Raw genomic sequence first — 15,867 nt, forward strand, 5'->3', positions numbered from 1 at the left:
CTTTCTAAGAGCATTGATAAAATGTTTTGGGGACCTGAACAGATCGACATTCCAGAGGCCTTCATCTTTCTTTATTTTCAGATATTGTGCTTTGGACACCAGTTGTTTTGGCTCATTTTGTATCTCGTTATTGTTTGGCTGCTAATTAAGGAGCAAGAAACAAGGGGTCTGAGTCTTCAAAAGCAAATCAGTTACGATTAATTCAAAAGAAGTTAATTAGCAGCAAAAACAGGTCACTCATTAAGAAAGGGGTTAGAATGAAAAACCTGCAGCCATGGTGGTCCTCCAGGACCAGGGTTGGGGACCCCAGCTCTAAAGCCCCTTTAGATTGCATGGGAAGTGTCTGCTTCTGCCCTATTGAGGTCTCTCCTTAAATGTTGCAGGTTTGGGCTTTGGCTGGGTCACTCAAGGCCACTCTAGCATTGTCTTGTCTTTGCTTCAGGCCATTGTTTTGCTAAAAGGTGAACTGGCAGGTTTTCTTCAAGCATCTGTACCCTATTTGGCTGCACTCATCCTTCCCTCAATTCTGACCAGCCTTCTTGTCCCCATAACATGATGCTGCCATCACCAGGCTTCATCCCAAAGATTAGAGTAGTCAGGTGATGAGCAGTGTCAGGTCTTAGTCGGTCATTGTGTTAGGAGTTCTGCTCATAGTGTTTAATTTTGTCTCATTAGACCAGAGAATCGTTTCCCTCATGATTTCATATCCCTTAATGGTTGTTTGGTAATCTCCAAGGGCTGTCCCCTCTGCCATCCTGTAGCAGTGTTACCACTGGAAGGGCTCCATTTCCCAGCATTCCTAATGGGGATTGCCCTCATTGGATGTCGGAAACGATTGAAGGGGCTGCTGGGGACAGGAAGTTCCCAGCTGGAAACTTGAAAAGTCTGTGTTTCTGTGTATCCCGTGCGTCTCGTCCAATGTGGCCACTGTGAAGTCATTCATACCCTGGATCGTTTCTCGCAAGGATGAATGGACTGTCTCGTGCCTGCCTGTCGTGTGAATAGTGGTGGATTAGGTTAGTTGTGGTGCGTCTTCGGAGGGAGCGCTCCCACAACTCTCAGCCCTTGCCGCTCATGGCTACCTTTAGCACTGTTTAATTCATTTATTACAGAAGCTGTTCCCGGGATTGTCATCGTCATCTTTACACCATACCATTTCATGCGTTTCTGCCACATTGCAGCTGTGATGAGGACATTGCCGGGGTTGATTGTAGTTGTGTGTAATATTTGTATTGCCGAAGGGTAAAGGGAGGGTTGTCTGATTTTTCTTGTTGTTAATTGATTTTTCCACTTAATAGATTTCACACATTTTGTTTGTTTCATGTCTCTGTCTGTGAGTGTGTGCGGGTCGGGCCAAAGCTGGGTGCGTTCCTGGAATCCCCACTGAAAAAATAAATAAATCACCGTCCTCTCAACGGTGTGAATCTGAGCAGCACAGCCCACTGCAATCTAATTGATTCAGTTCTGCTGAGATGGTCCTCCTTCCAATAGGTTTTCCCATCTCAGCAGAGGACTTCTGAAGCTCTGTCCAAGTGACCATTGGGTTCTTGGTCACCTACCTGACCAAGACACTTCTTACCCAGTCACTTGCTCAGCCGGATGGTAGTAATGGGCGATACTTTTGATCTTCTTTTCGATCAGATTCCGGGTAATACTGAGGCCAGTATTGCCAATACCAACGCCAACACTGATGCAGCCAGAGTGTCATCTTACAAGGATGGTTAATCTTACCAGCTGTACCCCGTTGGTCCGCTCGCCTAGTAGTGAAACAGGACAAACTTTAAAAATCAATAAACAAACAGGTATCGCTAGGTACCATGGTCCCCTACAGGGTTGAGCTTCAAAGCCCTGTACCCGTAGGCCCCAAAGGAACCAGGGCGGTCGCCCCCACATGGTCTGGGGAAGGCGTAAGCCCTCTTCCAGTCCCCTGTTGACCCCCAACTATCTGCAACAATATATATATATATATATATATATATATATATATATATATAGGGAGAGAGAGATATGTGGACATCAAAAAGTCTCATTTTAACACTAGAATTACCAGAGTCTACGAAAAAACTCGTAGATCCGGCCCACCTTAAATCCATTCTCACCTCTCTGCCAGCGGCTTTTGTCCTCTAAATGTGCCGATAAAGACAAGCGGCAAGCAGCCGGCTATTCCATCACCCCACCGACTTAGAACATGCATGAATTTCTTCCAGCTCATGCCTTGATTGATTATCTGGGAGTGAAGTGGAGTTTTAGAGTGGAAATAATAGATCATTATTTGGAACACATGCCTTTCATGTGTGTTCCGTTTCTACAGTAATCTGTGTAAACACATTTTTAAAACAGAAGCGTTTTTCATATCTTAGTAGTAAATGTAGGCATAAACTATATAATGTATGAAGCCTGAAGTCCAAAGAATCACGATACATGCTATTGCCAAAGTCGCAGATAGTTGACACAGACTGCTCAGCCAATCAGTGCGCAGCAGGCCTGTTGAACCTTAGAGACCCGAGTTCAATTCCCAGCTGGGGAGAAAGTGTTATTTTTTTATTTTTAACCATATAAAGTGGTATGCACTGTCAGTCAGTCAGGTCGCTGTATTATCATGTGGGATGTTCCTTTTAAAATATTATTTTTAACAATTGAGACTGCAATTAACATGAGCATCTGTCTTTAACTTTTATTTTTAAGATCCAAAAGACATAGACAGACAGAGCACTGCATAATAGACAGACAGATAGAGAAGTCACTAGATATATAAATAAACAGGAAAGGCACTGTATAATAGATATTATAAACAGCTAAGGGGATAGATAAATAGCTATAGCGCGTCTTTATGTGATCCAAATAAATAACATGCGAGTTGATTTATTTACTTATCTTCCTACAGCATAAAGTCACAAATGAACTGCAGAGCTTCCTGTTTGATCGTCAAGGGCATGCTTACAAATTGCACATGTAATGTCACAAAAAATACCTGCTGACACTTTAGTACGCGAGCAATGGTACGAGAATGCAGTTAGAATTTTTTGGGCACATACACCACGCTAGTGTATAAATCTGGTAGGTGCAGCTTTGGTGAAATAAATAACATGCTATGTGAAAACAGCAGAATATGAAACTCAATAAAAAAATAAAAAACAAAGCTAACCTTTACAAGTATCATAAATTACACCGACTGTTACAGACTGAAATCAAATGTATGTTTTTATTCTAAAATAGTAAGACTAAGAGCAGTTCTCTTCTCAAAAACGGAGTTGTGCGGGATTGAACCCGTGACCTTTTGATTACCAATCAACAGTTGACACCATTGTGCCACGGAGGCTGTCGTAGAAAATACGTGTCGATGTTGCACGCTAACGCAGCTTTTTTTCCTGCAGTTATAATTTTCAATAGAAGTGCACTTGTTCTGTTCTATTTGTACCTTTTGTGTTTCTTTGATATTTGGAAATCAGGCTTAACACATTATACACTTCATGTCTACATTTTGTCAATACAAAACGTTTCTGTTTTAATGATGTGTTTACTGTACATAGATTGTTGGAGACACAGAACACACATGAAATGCAAATGTTCCAAATAATAACAATATAGTATTTATAAAAGGTGTCATTTTGCTTGACTTCTCACTCCATACAACTCCAAGCAACTGACACGCAGGTAAACAGACTTGAGCTGAGAAAACTGTGCACCGGTGGGGGATGTGATAGCAGGCTGCTTGCTGTTTGCTGCTTATCCACACATTTAAAGGACAAAAGACGCTGACGGAGAGGTGAGAAGCGTTTTAAGGTGGGACAGAGTTTTTTCGTAGGTTCTGGTAATTCTACTGTTTATATTAGTAGACTAGTACATGTAGTGCCAAAGATCAGATTTCTTTGCTTGTTTATTAAGAGGAATTATTAAACATGTTAAATTCTGGCAAAACACTGCTTGGGTTCAGATCGGGGGGGCCATTCCTCCCAATCGCGCCCTTCCAGGTCTCACTGTCATTGCCCACGTGAACAATGAAGTCTCCCAGCAGTACGAGAGAGTCCCCAGAAGGTATCCCTTCTCCAGGGACTACAAAAAGGGTGGGTAGTCCAAACTGCTGTTCGGCACATACTAACAAACAACAGTCAGGACCCGTCCCCCCATCCGAAGGCGGAGGGATGCTACCCTCTCATCCACCGGGGTAAACCCCAATGTACAGGCTCCAAGTTGGGAGGCAATAAGTATGCCCACACCCACTCGGCGCCTCTCACCGGTCTCCAGAGTGGTAGAGAGTCCAGCCCCTCTCAAGGAGATTGGTTCCAGAGTCCAAGCTGTGCGTAGAGGTGAGCCCGAATGTATCTAGCTGGAACCTCTCAACCTCGCGCACTAGCTCAGGCTCCTTCCCCTTCAGAGAGGTGACATTCCATGTCCCAAGAGCCAGCTTCTGTAGCCGAGGATTGGACCGCCAAGGTCCCTGCCTTCGGCCACCACCCAACTCACACTGCACCCGACCTCCTTGGCCCCTCCCATAGGTGGTGAGCCCATGAGAAGGGGGACCCACGTTGCCTCTTTGGGCTGTGCCTGGCCGAGCCCCATGGGTGCAGGCCCTGCCACCAGGTGCTCGCCATCGAGCCCTACCTCCAGGCCTGGCTAAAGAAGAGGGGCCCCGGTGACCCGCGTCCAGGCGTGAAAAAACGCTGTCCAATTTTTTTTTTACCTTTTGGGGATTCCCTCGTACTGCTGGGAGACTTCAATGCTCACGTGGGCAATGACAGTGAGACCTGGAAGGGCGTGATTGGGAGGAATGGCCCCCCTGATCTGAACCCGAGCGGTGTTTTGTTATTGGACTTCTGTGCTCGTCACGGATTGTCCATAACGAACACCATGTTCAAGCATAAGGGTGTTCATATGTGCACTTGGCACCAGGACACCCTAGGCCTCAGGTCGATGATCGACTTTGTGGTCGTGTCGTTGGACTTGCGGCCACATGTCTTGGACACTCGGGTGAAGAGAGGGGCGGAGCTGTCAACTGATCACCACCTGGTGGTGAGTTGGCTTCGATGGTGGGGGAAGATGCCGGTCAGACCTGGTAGGCCCAAACGTGTTGTGAGGGTCTGCTGGGAAGCTGGCAGAGTCCCCTGTCAGAAGTAGCTTCAACTCCCACCTCGGCAGAACTTCAACCACGCCCCGAGGGAGGTGGGGACATTGAGTCGAATGGGCCATGTTCCGTGCCTCTATTGTTGAGGCAGCTGACCGGAGCTGTGGCCGTAAGGTGGTTGGTGCCTGTCATGGTGGCAATCCCAGAACCCGTTGGTGGACACTGGTGGTGAGGGATGCCGTCAAGCTGAAAAAGGAGTCCTGTCGGACCCTTTTATCCTGTGGGTCTCTGGAGGCAGCTGATAGGTACCGACAGGCCAAGCGGAATATGGCTTCGGTAGTTGCTGAGGCAAAAACTCGGGCATGGGAGGAGTTTGGAGGCCATGGAGAGCGACTTTGGACGGCTTCGAGGAGATTCTGGTCCACCGTCCGCGTCTCAGGAGGGAAGCAGTGCAGTGTCAACACCGTATATGGTGGGATGGTGCGCTGCTGACCTCGACTTCGGACGTTGTGGGTCGGTGGGGGAGTACTTCAAGACCTCCTCAATCCCACTAACATGCCTTCCAATGAGGAAGCAGAGCCTGGGGACTCTGAGGTGGGCTCTCCCATCTCTGGGACTGAAGTCACCGAGGTGGTCAAAAACTCCTTGGTGGCAGGGCCCCCGGGGGTGGATGAGATACGCCCGGAGTTCCTTAAGGCTCTGGATGTTGTAGGACTGTCTTGGTTGACGTCTCTGCAACATCGCATGGACATCGGGACAGTGCCTCTGGATTGGCAGACCGGGGTGGTGGTCCCCTCTTTAAAAGGGGACGGAGGGTGTGTTCCAACTATAGAGGGATCACACTCCTCAGCCTCCCTGGAAAAGTCTATTCGGGGTTCTGGAGAGGAGGGTCCGTCGGATAGTGAACCTCGGATTCAGGAGGAACAGTGTGGTTTTAGTCCTGGTCGCGGAACAGTGGACCAGCTCTTCACCCTTAGCAGAGTCCTGGAGGGTGCATGGGAGTTTGCCCAACCGTCTACATGTGTTTTGTGGACTTGGAAAAGGCATTGACCGTGTCCCTCGGGAATCCTGTGGGGGTGCTCGGGAGTATGGGGTACCGGACCCCTGATAAGAGCTGTTCGGTCTCTGTACAACCGTGTCAGAGCTTGGTCCGCATTGCCGCAGTAAGTCGAGCCCGTTTCCAGTGAGAGTTGGACTCCGCCAGGGCTGCCCTTTGTCACGATTCTGTTCATAACTTTTATGGACAGAATTTCTAAGCGCAGCCAGGGTGTTGAAGGGGTCGGTTTGGTGGACTCAGGATTGGGTCACTGCTTTTTGCAGATGATGTTGTCCTGTTTGCTTCAGCAGGCCGTGATCTTCAACTCTCTCTGGATCGGTTGCAGCTGAGTGTGAAGCGGCTGGGATGAGAATCAGCACCTCCAAATCCGAGACCATGGTCCTCAGCCGGAAAAGGGTGGAGTGCCCTCTCAGGGTTGGGGGAGGATCCTGCCCCAAGTGGAGGAGTTCAAGTATCTCGGGGTCTTGTTCACGAGTGAGGGAAGAATGGAGCGTGAGATCGACAGGCGGATCGGTGCGGCATCCACAGTGATGTGGGCTCTGCATCGGTCTGTTGTGGTGAAAAAAGAGCTGAGCCGTAAGGCAAAGCTCTCAATTTACCAGTCGATCTACGCTCCTACCCTCACCTATGGTTATGAGCTATGGGTAGTGACCAAAGAACGAGATCGAATACAAGCGGCTGAAATGAGTTTCCTCCGCTGGGTGTCTGGGCTTTCCCTTAAAGATAGGGTGAGAAGCTCAGTCATCCGGGGGCTCAGAGTAGAGCCGCTGCTCCTCCGCATCGAGAGGAGTCAGATGAGGTGGCTCGGGCATCTGATCAGGATGCCTCCTGGACGCCTCCCTGGTGAGGTGTTCTAGGCACGTCCAACCGGGAGGAGGCCCTGGGGAAGTCCCAGGACACGCTGGAGGGACTATGTCTCGGCTGGCCTGGGAACGCTTCGGGATTCCACCGGAAGAGCTGGAAGAAGTGGCCGGGGAGAGGGAAGTCTGGGCATCTCTGCTCAAGCTGCTGCCCCCGCGACCCAACCTCGGATAAGCAGAAGAGGATGGATGGATGGATGAATTCTGGCAAATGATCTGTGAAACAACACCATCAACGCGTTATGGTTGCATTTTTTTTTAAAGAACACTTGTAAGGTGTTGCATTTTTTTTGGCTCAAAAAATTACATTTTTATTTTTTGCACTGAGTCACAGTGTCTGGGCTTGCGAGGGTCCTGATAAAATCCAACATCCAGGCCTTTAATGACCACTCAGGCATGGCCATCAGCAATGTGTCTGCTTGCAGAGAGAGTGTCGACCTCGTCAACAGGTTTACTTACCTCGGCAGTGACATTCATGTGACTCTGGTGACTCTACCTGTGAAGTCAGTAGTCGGATTGGGAAAGCACGGGTTTCATAAGGTCACTGGAAAGGGATGTGTGGTGCTCCCGATATCTCTACAAAAGGATGAAGGTCCAAGTCTTTAGAGTCTCAATGCTTCGTGTTTATGAGACATGAACGCTATGCAGCGACCTGAGATGAAGGCTGGACTCCTTCATGTGTGTCTCTTCAGACAATCCTTGGATGCCACTAGTTTAACTTTGTGTTACTCACGGAATCCCAAATGAGGCACATGACCTGCATGGTGAGGGAGTGTCCGTTACGGCACTACAGCCATGTGGCGCCATTACCCGAGGATGATTCGAAGGGGACGTCCACATAACACCTGGTTGCAGCAGATAAGATGGTCATTTCCGGGGTGTGGGACTGGACAGAGTGTCTGTCTGTTGAGGGGTTTGCCAATCGGGATCCCAAGCTGTTTTGTCGTGGGCAGGATTGGGTAGGATACGGCAACGTGCTGTACCAGTGCGTACTCCCCACCCTGACCTGACGCAGCTTGCATTTTTCTATACCGTCCCAACTTTTCCTGATTTGGGGTCGTACGAACATCTCTAGGGAAATGAAAGCAAACAGGTGGCACCTGAGCACAATGTGGAGGGCCACGGCAATGGGTCTGAATACTTGTAGGAATGAGAGATTGCTGTTTTTAATTTTTAATCAATTTGCAAATCTGTCTGAAAACAGGTTGTCACTTTCTCATTATAGGTCATTGAGTGTAGATTGATGGGCAAAACATTTCAAGTCTCTCCGTTTCAAATTAAACCTGCAACACAATAAAAGTGCGCAGAAACTTTGGCAACTTTTCTGAATCCACTGTGCCTAATGATGCAAACTTCTGTATATTTTAAATAAAACGGTCTTATTTTCAAATGTTGGGAGGTTTGCAAACCCTGACCCAGTAGTATTTGTATTGATTGCTGCTTAGACTTTTACAGTCGTATTCCTTGAGGATAACATAAGTATTGTATTGGCTGCGAGTGCTCCTGGTAATCCACAAAACCGATTTGGGGAAAAACAAAAGACTGAGCGAAAGGTTTTTGTCAGGATGTTAATATTTAAATAATAGTTTTTGTGTTGTATTTATGATTGCCATGTTTCGTAAAGTTAACAATGAAAATGAAATGTAAACTCTATGAGTGCTACTTGATTTATGCAGTACAGAATGTATTTGCTAGACTTGGTTACATTATGCATGCACTTTTGTGTATTTTGCACGATAGAGAGATGCATTAACATATGGAGCTGTGCCATATCCAGTACTTTCAGAAAACTTCTCTGCTAAAGACAAAATACTATTTTTAATAATAAAAGTTCTGAATAAAATATAAAGAATAAAAGAAGTAATGTCTCTGCAGCCCATCTAGAGGTCTTGCCGACTAATTAGGTGTCGGATTATCCTCCTGGCGTCCCTTGTACTTTTACAGGTGCATAGCGACAGTAACGATTTTTTTGAAGAAGTTTAAGGATCAGGACATGAAAATATTAAGTCAGAAGACTAAACTGTGCATTAAAATTCTAAATTCGTAGGTGGGAGACATTCCTAAATAGTTCCTTTAAGGTTTAGAAAAATCCTGAGCCCCAAACACTAAACAGAAGTTGTTGTTGCCAGAAGTTCAATAACGTCCTTGGTGTTAACCCTGAGCGTGACTCAAAGTGGGAATTTTGTGTTATTATGGTTATCCCCGGGTCAGACTGCTGGGGCAATACTCTACTGCCATCTAGTGGATGAAATATTATGCTGCAAAAAAACAAAAACAAAATGTTTTTCCACTCTAAGGTAATTCATTAATATACATGAAGGAGGTAGAAACATCAGGCAAAAGTGTGTATACAAGAAGATATAGAGCTAGTTTTAGAGGAAACTGCAATGGTACCATCAGTTTAGCACTTTCAAGGCGGTTGTCGACAAAAGTCGACACATGAACAGTTGAAGGCTAACCGCCAAGAACAATCACCTTTTATAGGTGTATCCACTAGATGGCAGCAAAGACCATGAAATAAAGATGATCTGCCATTCATTTTCATTGCAGCCACTCTCGTGTGCGTTGTCGATGACTCCAATTCTGCACTGTCAGAGGACGATTTTGAACTGTGACAATGAGAATGCTGACGAAAAAAACGTTTTGTTAGTTCTCTATTTTTCACAATCTGGGTACTGTATATACGCGCGAATAAGTTGGTACTTGATTTTACCGTATAATTTCTGGTATTTTATAATGTTGGTCGTAAAAGTCGAATGCAGAAAACTCACGCTATTGGTCCAAGAGATTATGATATGCTAATGCAGACCCACCTGAACGAGAAACCACGGAGCACACAGCCTTTTTGTTCTATGTATTGTGCCTACATGACCACACGGTAATACCTGAACTATTCTGAAGCGACGTTTGCACTGTTTTGTGTTTTTTGTATCTCGCACCCTCATACACCTTTATTGTAAAAGCATCCCTTATCTACGATGGAGCGTTTGATCAGAAGAAAATGTGAAGCTGGTTTCAAATTAAAAGTTGTTGAAGTAGCGAAATGAATTGCTAACTGTGCTACTGCAACAAAATTCGATGCGTCTGAGAAACTGATGTAGGATTAGAGGAGGCAAGGAAATGTAAAAAAAAAAAACCAATTGTCGCATTTTTGAATGGGCGTACAAGTCAGGGTCTGATTTTATGATACATTTTTTGCGTTTCAAGACCCGACTTATATGCGAGTATATACAGTAAATAAAAAGGAGTTTTGACGAGAAGCAAAAAATGAAGCCTCCAAAGAGTTAGGTTTAGGTTTAGGTAGACTTGGTTATCCCAGCGGGAAATTCGTTTGCAACAGGAAGTGCAAGAACAGAAGACATTGCTACAGAGATCCAATAGAGATACACAAAGACACGGCATTTGACAGCCAATGTTACTGCATAAACGCATACTTTCAGTGCACAAACTAATAATGCAGAATGTAACATTTAGCAGCATCCCTACAAGTAACAGAATTTAAAATGCTTATACAGTAGCTGTAGGAAGTTTAGGTCTTAAACTTTGTGGACCACCAGGGGTGGCACCAGCCATCCCAACCCTGACACAGACAGATGTGTGACACCTGTTCAGCACCCATGTTTTTATTTTTTCCTTTTTTTCCAATGGAAAACACCTTCCCCTGTTTCCCACCTATGCAGCACAGTCACAAGCACAGCAGACACAGTTCAGCCCAAAACCTTTTTCTTCCTCTTTCTTTCTCTGTCTGCCACCACTCTTCCTCTAGCAAGCTTCATCCTCTTCCACCCGACTCTCAGAGTAATGACTACTGGCTCCTTTTATAAGGCACCCGGAAGTGCTCCTGGTGCTCGTTGACCAACTTCCGGCTGCACCTCTGGGGATGGCGGAGGTGCAACCACCCAGGCAGGGTCATCTTAACAGCATCATAGGCCCACGGGCAAAGTGGAGCACTGGGGCCCCTGTGTTGATAGCAAAACAGAAACATACATAGGCATCTGACAAAATGTGGGCCCTTATGCCCGTGGGGCCCCTGAGCAACTGCCCAGCACACCCATGCGTTAAGGCGCCCCTGCACCTAGGGCTCAGCTGTAGCTGCAGCATCCCCTGGCAGCGCCCACAGACCCCATCAGTGCTGCATCAAACTCCAACTCCCATTGAGCCCTGCAGGTGTCTGAGGCACTGCTGCAACCCAAGAGGGGCTACCACCTAGCGCTCCAGCGCCAGACCAAGGTCATTTTATTTTTCTTCCATTTCCAAATAATTGCACCAACAGTTGTCACCTTGTCACCAAGCTTCTAACTGGAGGACTTGTAGCCCATTCCAGCCTTGTCCCTGACGTCCTTTGCCAGCTCTTTGGTGTTACCCATGGTGGTGGAGAGGTTGGAATGGAAGAAATTGATTCTATGGACAGGTGTGCTTTATACATGTCACGGGTTGATATCGGGAGTATCTGGGATTGATTGATTGTAATCCGTGTTCCACGTGGGCACACATCTGTGTGAGCCATGAACTCTGGCCGAGTTGTAGGAGATCAAATCCTGATTTCTCTCAATGATGTGTAAATCAATTTATAACTTTTACGTAATTTGTTTTTTTTCAGGGTTTTTGGTTGATATTCTGTGTCTCTCCATTAAAAGAAAACTACCATAAAAATCAGACTGTTCATTTCACTGTAAGTGTGCAAACTTACAAATTCAGCAGGAAATCAAACACTTATTTCCTGCCACTGTCACTTCATTTATGAACTTATCTGTTTTAATTTCTTTGTATGTGTGGGTTCCTTGGGTTGTTACCGACATCTGGTGATAATTTCATGTCAGTGGCCCCATTCTAAATATCTTTACTGATAAAAACATTGCCGCATTCAAAACTTATTCCCCCTGCTGTATTTGGCCATCAGCACTACCTTCTAACATCAGGAAAGACCTAGTATAGGAAAAGTGGTGTGTGACCAAAATGTATGGAAATCCCCTGATGTGAAAATCTGCCATCTGTGTTTGTCCCACATGTCATGGAGGGTGCACTATATGCCCGTAACACTAAAAACTAATCTCCACTTTCTCTCTAATAAATAAACTGACTTTTTTGAATGTTTGTCCTTGTGATTTTGTGATTTGTTAATTGTCATAGCAAAAGCTATTGTCACCGGAAACTGTAAACGTTTTAATATGAATGGCATATCAAGATCTCCTTTTGAATCGTGCTTTGCTTTTGGATAAACACGAATATCAACTCTGTCTTTGATATCTCCGTCTTTTGAAACTATTATCGCTAACAAGTCATCACATCTTGGTTTATTATAAATGCAACCTTGATCTTTCGGATTCACATAGAAATACAAGAAAATGTCTTTGTCTGTGTTTTGCAGCTAAAGTTCGTGTAAAGGGCGATACTTTTGACGTATGGATTTGTACCCATTATTGGCTGTAGAATTTCTCATACGTCCGATGGTTTAACTCTTGCGATCCTATGTTGCATCGCTTCTCCGTGATCATAAAGATGCACCCTGACCGAATTGTGGTTTCTTCGAAATTAAACTTGCCGTAGCTTTAATCGTTGAGGGACCACAGATTCGCATAGCGTATAGTCCATTATTGTGTAAATCTACGTTTTGAGCATTGAATAATGCGGACGCAAACAGATTATTGTAGATTCGGATATTTTGCCTGTAGTGTTTATGGATTTCACTTTCACCAAACAACTAATCTTTTAATTACCGCGGATACGCCTCTTTATTGGGAGGCAGCAGTACTTCTCCCTGATAGCAACACGAATTAGACGATCTACAAGTCTCCGACTTAAACTTTAAAGCCTTACGGTATCTACATACTTCTCACATATCACCCATGTCCATATATTTGATCTTTTTTTGCTGCTCCGTTACTTCACTGAGTAATAATTTCCGTTTGTTAGTGGTAATATGATTTTTACTATCAGTTTTTTTGATACTTTGGAATTTTCCTACTTTCATAATCTCTAACCTTCTCTGCATCTGTTTTGCGCCAACGTTTTTGAACCTCTTTACGACATTCTACTTTGCCTTCTATTCTTTGTCTTTTATTTCAGACCCCGCTTGGACCTGCTAGGTTTTCAATTCCACCTGGTCCGGGATGCTTATTACTTTCCCTTATTTCACCAAGTAATAATTACCATGTGTTATCGCTATTGCGATCTTTGCTATCTTTTATTGATACTTTCGAATTTTACTACGTTCATAATCTCTAACTTGCTCTGCATGTGTTTTCGCGCCAACGTTTTTGAACGCCTTTATGAAGTTCTACTTTGTCTTTTACTCTTTGACTTTTATTTCTCACCCCGATTGGACCTGCGATCATTACTTTCCTTATTTTCAGCATTTGCACATTGATTATTATTGTTCTTTTTTCTTTTGGGTCTCTTTACGACTTTTTTGCTTAGTCGTTGACATGTCATCTAGAATGTATAATATTATCGTCCTGATTAAATTTATAAGAGCTGAGAGCACAGGAAGTGTGTCTGCCAAAAGCATTCACACGACTGAGAGGTTTGATGACCGGGGTCTTGTTTGAAAATGGTTGTAAGTAGGGCGTGACTTGAAAGAATCTCATGTCAAAAGTCCACCGTCTTGCCGGACTTCATTCCAAAAAGTCTCTTCAAAAAGTCACGTCTTGTCCCAAGATTTTTTTTATTATTACAGAGAGATGTTGTACCCTTTTGCTTGTAAAAAAAAACGGAACCATAATGCTTTTATGAGATTTAAGCTATTTAGGTCATTTCATGTTAGCTTCATATTTTTCCCGAAATACTTGAGTATTTATTTTTCTAAGACTTTACGGTTTCTTTTTCAGGCGATTCCTCGTGATAAATTTGAAAATATTTGCACCGAGCTGGATAATGCACTCCAGCGAGAGCAGCAGGCACAGCAGTTACTCCGTGAGCAAGCCGAGCAGCTGGATGAACTGGGCCAACGGCTCGAACAGCACACTGGGGAGGAAGCTGAGAAAGATCACACGCTGTCTGAGGCCGTCAAGGTACGTGTGTTTGTTGGTAGAATGTCCCAGCATCCATAGTTTTTGTTGGTAGCAATTCTCCACTCTTGCTGTATCTGTTAATCGTATGTAGCGTCATTAACGACACGGGATTGTTGGCATCTGGGCCGGGATGGGTGGATGGTTCTTTACCTGGTTTGGGCACCCATATAATGGAAGATAGACAGTCATCCGTGAGGGTGCGGGTCCTGCTCCATGCTCCCTCTTCCAACTTTGGGAGCCTCTTGAACTGACAATAGTAACTGAATGAGTTTGGCAAATGGGGACAAAACACACTTGGAGCAAGGGGAAAGGTACAAAGTGCAAAAAATGCTTTTATTTCAACAAACCCAAAACAAAAGTGTCCAAATAAATAGTTCAGGTTTCAAAGTTCATAAATAGTCCATAAAAACAATAAAAATCTGAATGTTTAAAATGAGACTAAAAACCAGCCGCAGCCATTGGGACAAATGAGACATGCACAGCACCTTCCGTGTCTCCCCAGCTTATCTGGCGGAGACATCAGCAGCCACGGTCCTCCCACTCCCGACCCACCATCTTGGCTGCCTCCATCGGCGTCTGCCAGACCGCTCGGGGTTGGTTGTCCTCTCGCCATCCTTCTTGAACACTCATTCATCCCTCGGATCCCAAGAGAGGACGCCACCTCAATCATACCCTCTCATCAGCACAATCAGTGGGTACAATCTGTCCCTAGAGCACAGATCCCTTGCTCCGTCATGGTACCCCTGACTGTACTGCCTTCTCTCTCTCACTTTAGCTGGCTGGCTCGTTTTATCTCTTTCTCTTTGCCCCAATACTACACTCTAGCTTTGCCTGCCTTTCTTCTTTTTTTCCTTCTTTTGTTCCTCTTTCTCCTTCTTTGCCGGCCAGTACTTATACGGCTCCATGGGCGCACCGTAGGAAGCCGATGAAGCAAATGAGAAAGATTGCACCCTCACGTGCAGGTGCAACTCGTCCCAATTACCTCATCAGCTCCCCACTGCTGCATGAGCACATCCACGATGACTGACACGGCCAAAGGGTTATGTGAAAAAAACGGCCATTGTTCCAGAGCTGCGGACCCGCTATACCACATCATCTTGATGGGGTTGGTTAGTGATTCCTTCCCCAGTTCAGGATGCTGTCATAGTGGAAGGACAGAGGGAAGACTGCCTTCCAGGTCCTTGTGTTTCCATAGAACATTAGGTGGCAGTATCTCTCTCTGGTAGGACTCTTATGTGGACAACTGCAAGGCTGCATGGAAGTTGTAGTTCTGGTGAAGTCTTCAGGTGCTGCTAGAACAGGGGTGCCCAACTCCAGTCCTGGAGGGCTGCAGTGGCTGCAGGTTTTCATTCGCACCCTTTTCTTAATTACTGACCTGTTTTTGCTGCTAGTTAACCTCTTTTGAATTCATTTGATACAAAATGAGCCAAAACATGACCAGCGAACTGTGACCATAATACAATATCTGCTTTGTCACTAGATCCGGGGGAGTAGCCATGGGAGCCACGCTACGTCCCTCGGAACCTTTGTTGGCAGCCCCCATGGGTTGCGTCGGGGCCACTTTCGTGGAACACCGGAGCTCATCTTGGTTTGGCTCTGTGGCCTTTTTTTTTTTTTCTTTTACTTTTTGAAAAGCCAAACAGTACAAAGGTCATTTTTTTTATTATTTAATTTCAACCAATAAGTCAATCGTTAGTTTCTATCACACCCATCAAATTAATTTGATGCTACAAGATATAAAACAAAATTACAGGGAATAATGTAATGTCTTGTACAATTAGCATTGGTACCATTGTATTAACAGAATACTCCATCCATAAATTATATGATAGTGACCACTAGGTGGCGTTGCAGCATCCTAAACCTCAGACACAACCT

General features: G+C 45.1%; 1 protein-coding gene across 1 annotated transcript in view; it reads left to right on the forward strand.

Annotated features, from left to right (window-relative positions):
- LOC120532309 (coiled-coil domain-containing protein 171-like) overlaps nt 1-15,867 on the forward strand; it is a 467,526-nt gene that overhangs the window by 272,452 nt on the left and 179,207 nt on the right. The window contains exon 20 of the mRNA XM_039758204.1: nt 13,807-13,989. Coding sequence (XP_039614138.1) covers nt 13,807-13,989 — 183 coding nt within the window. The remainder of the gene's footprint in view (nt 1-13,806; nt 13,990-15,867) is intronic.

The sequence above is a fragment of the Polypterus senegalus genome, chromosome 7, assembly GCF_016835505.1.
Source record: "Polypterus senegalus isolate Bchr_013 chromosome 7, ASM1683550v1, whole genome shotgun sequence".
NCBI classification, from domain to species: Eukaryota; Metazoa; Chordata; class Cladistia; order Polypteriformes; family Polypteridae; genus Polypterus; species Polypterus senegalus.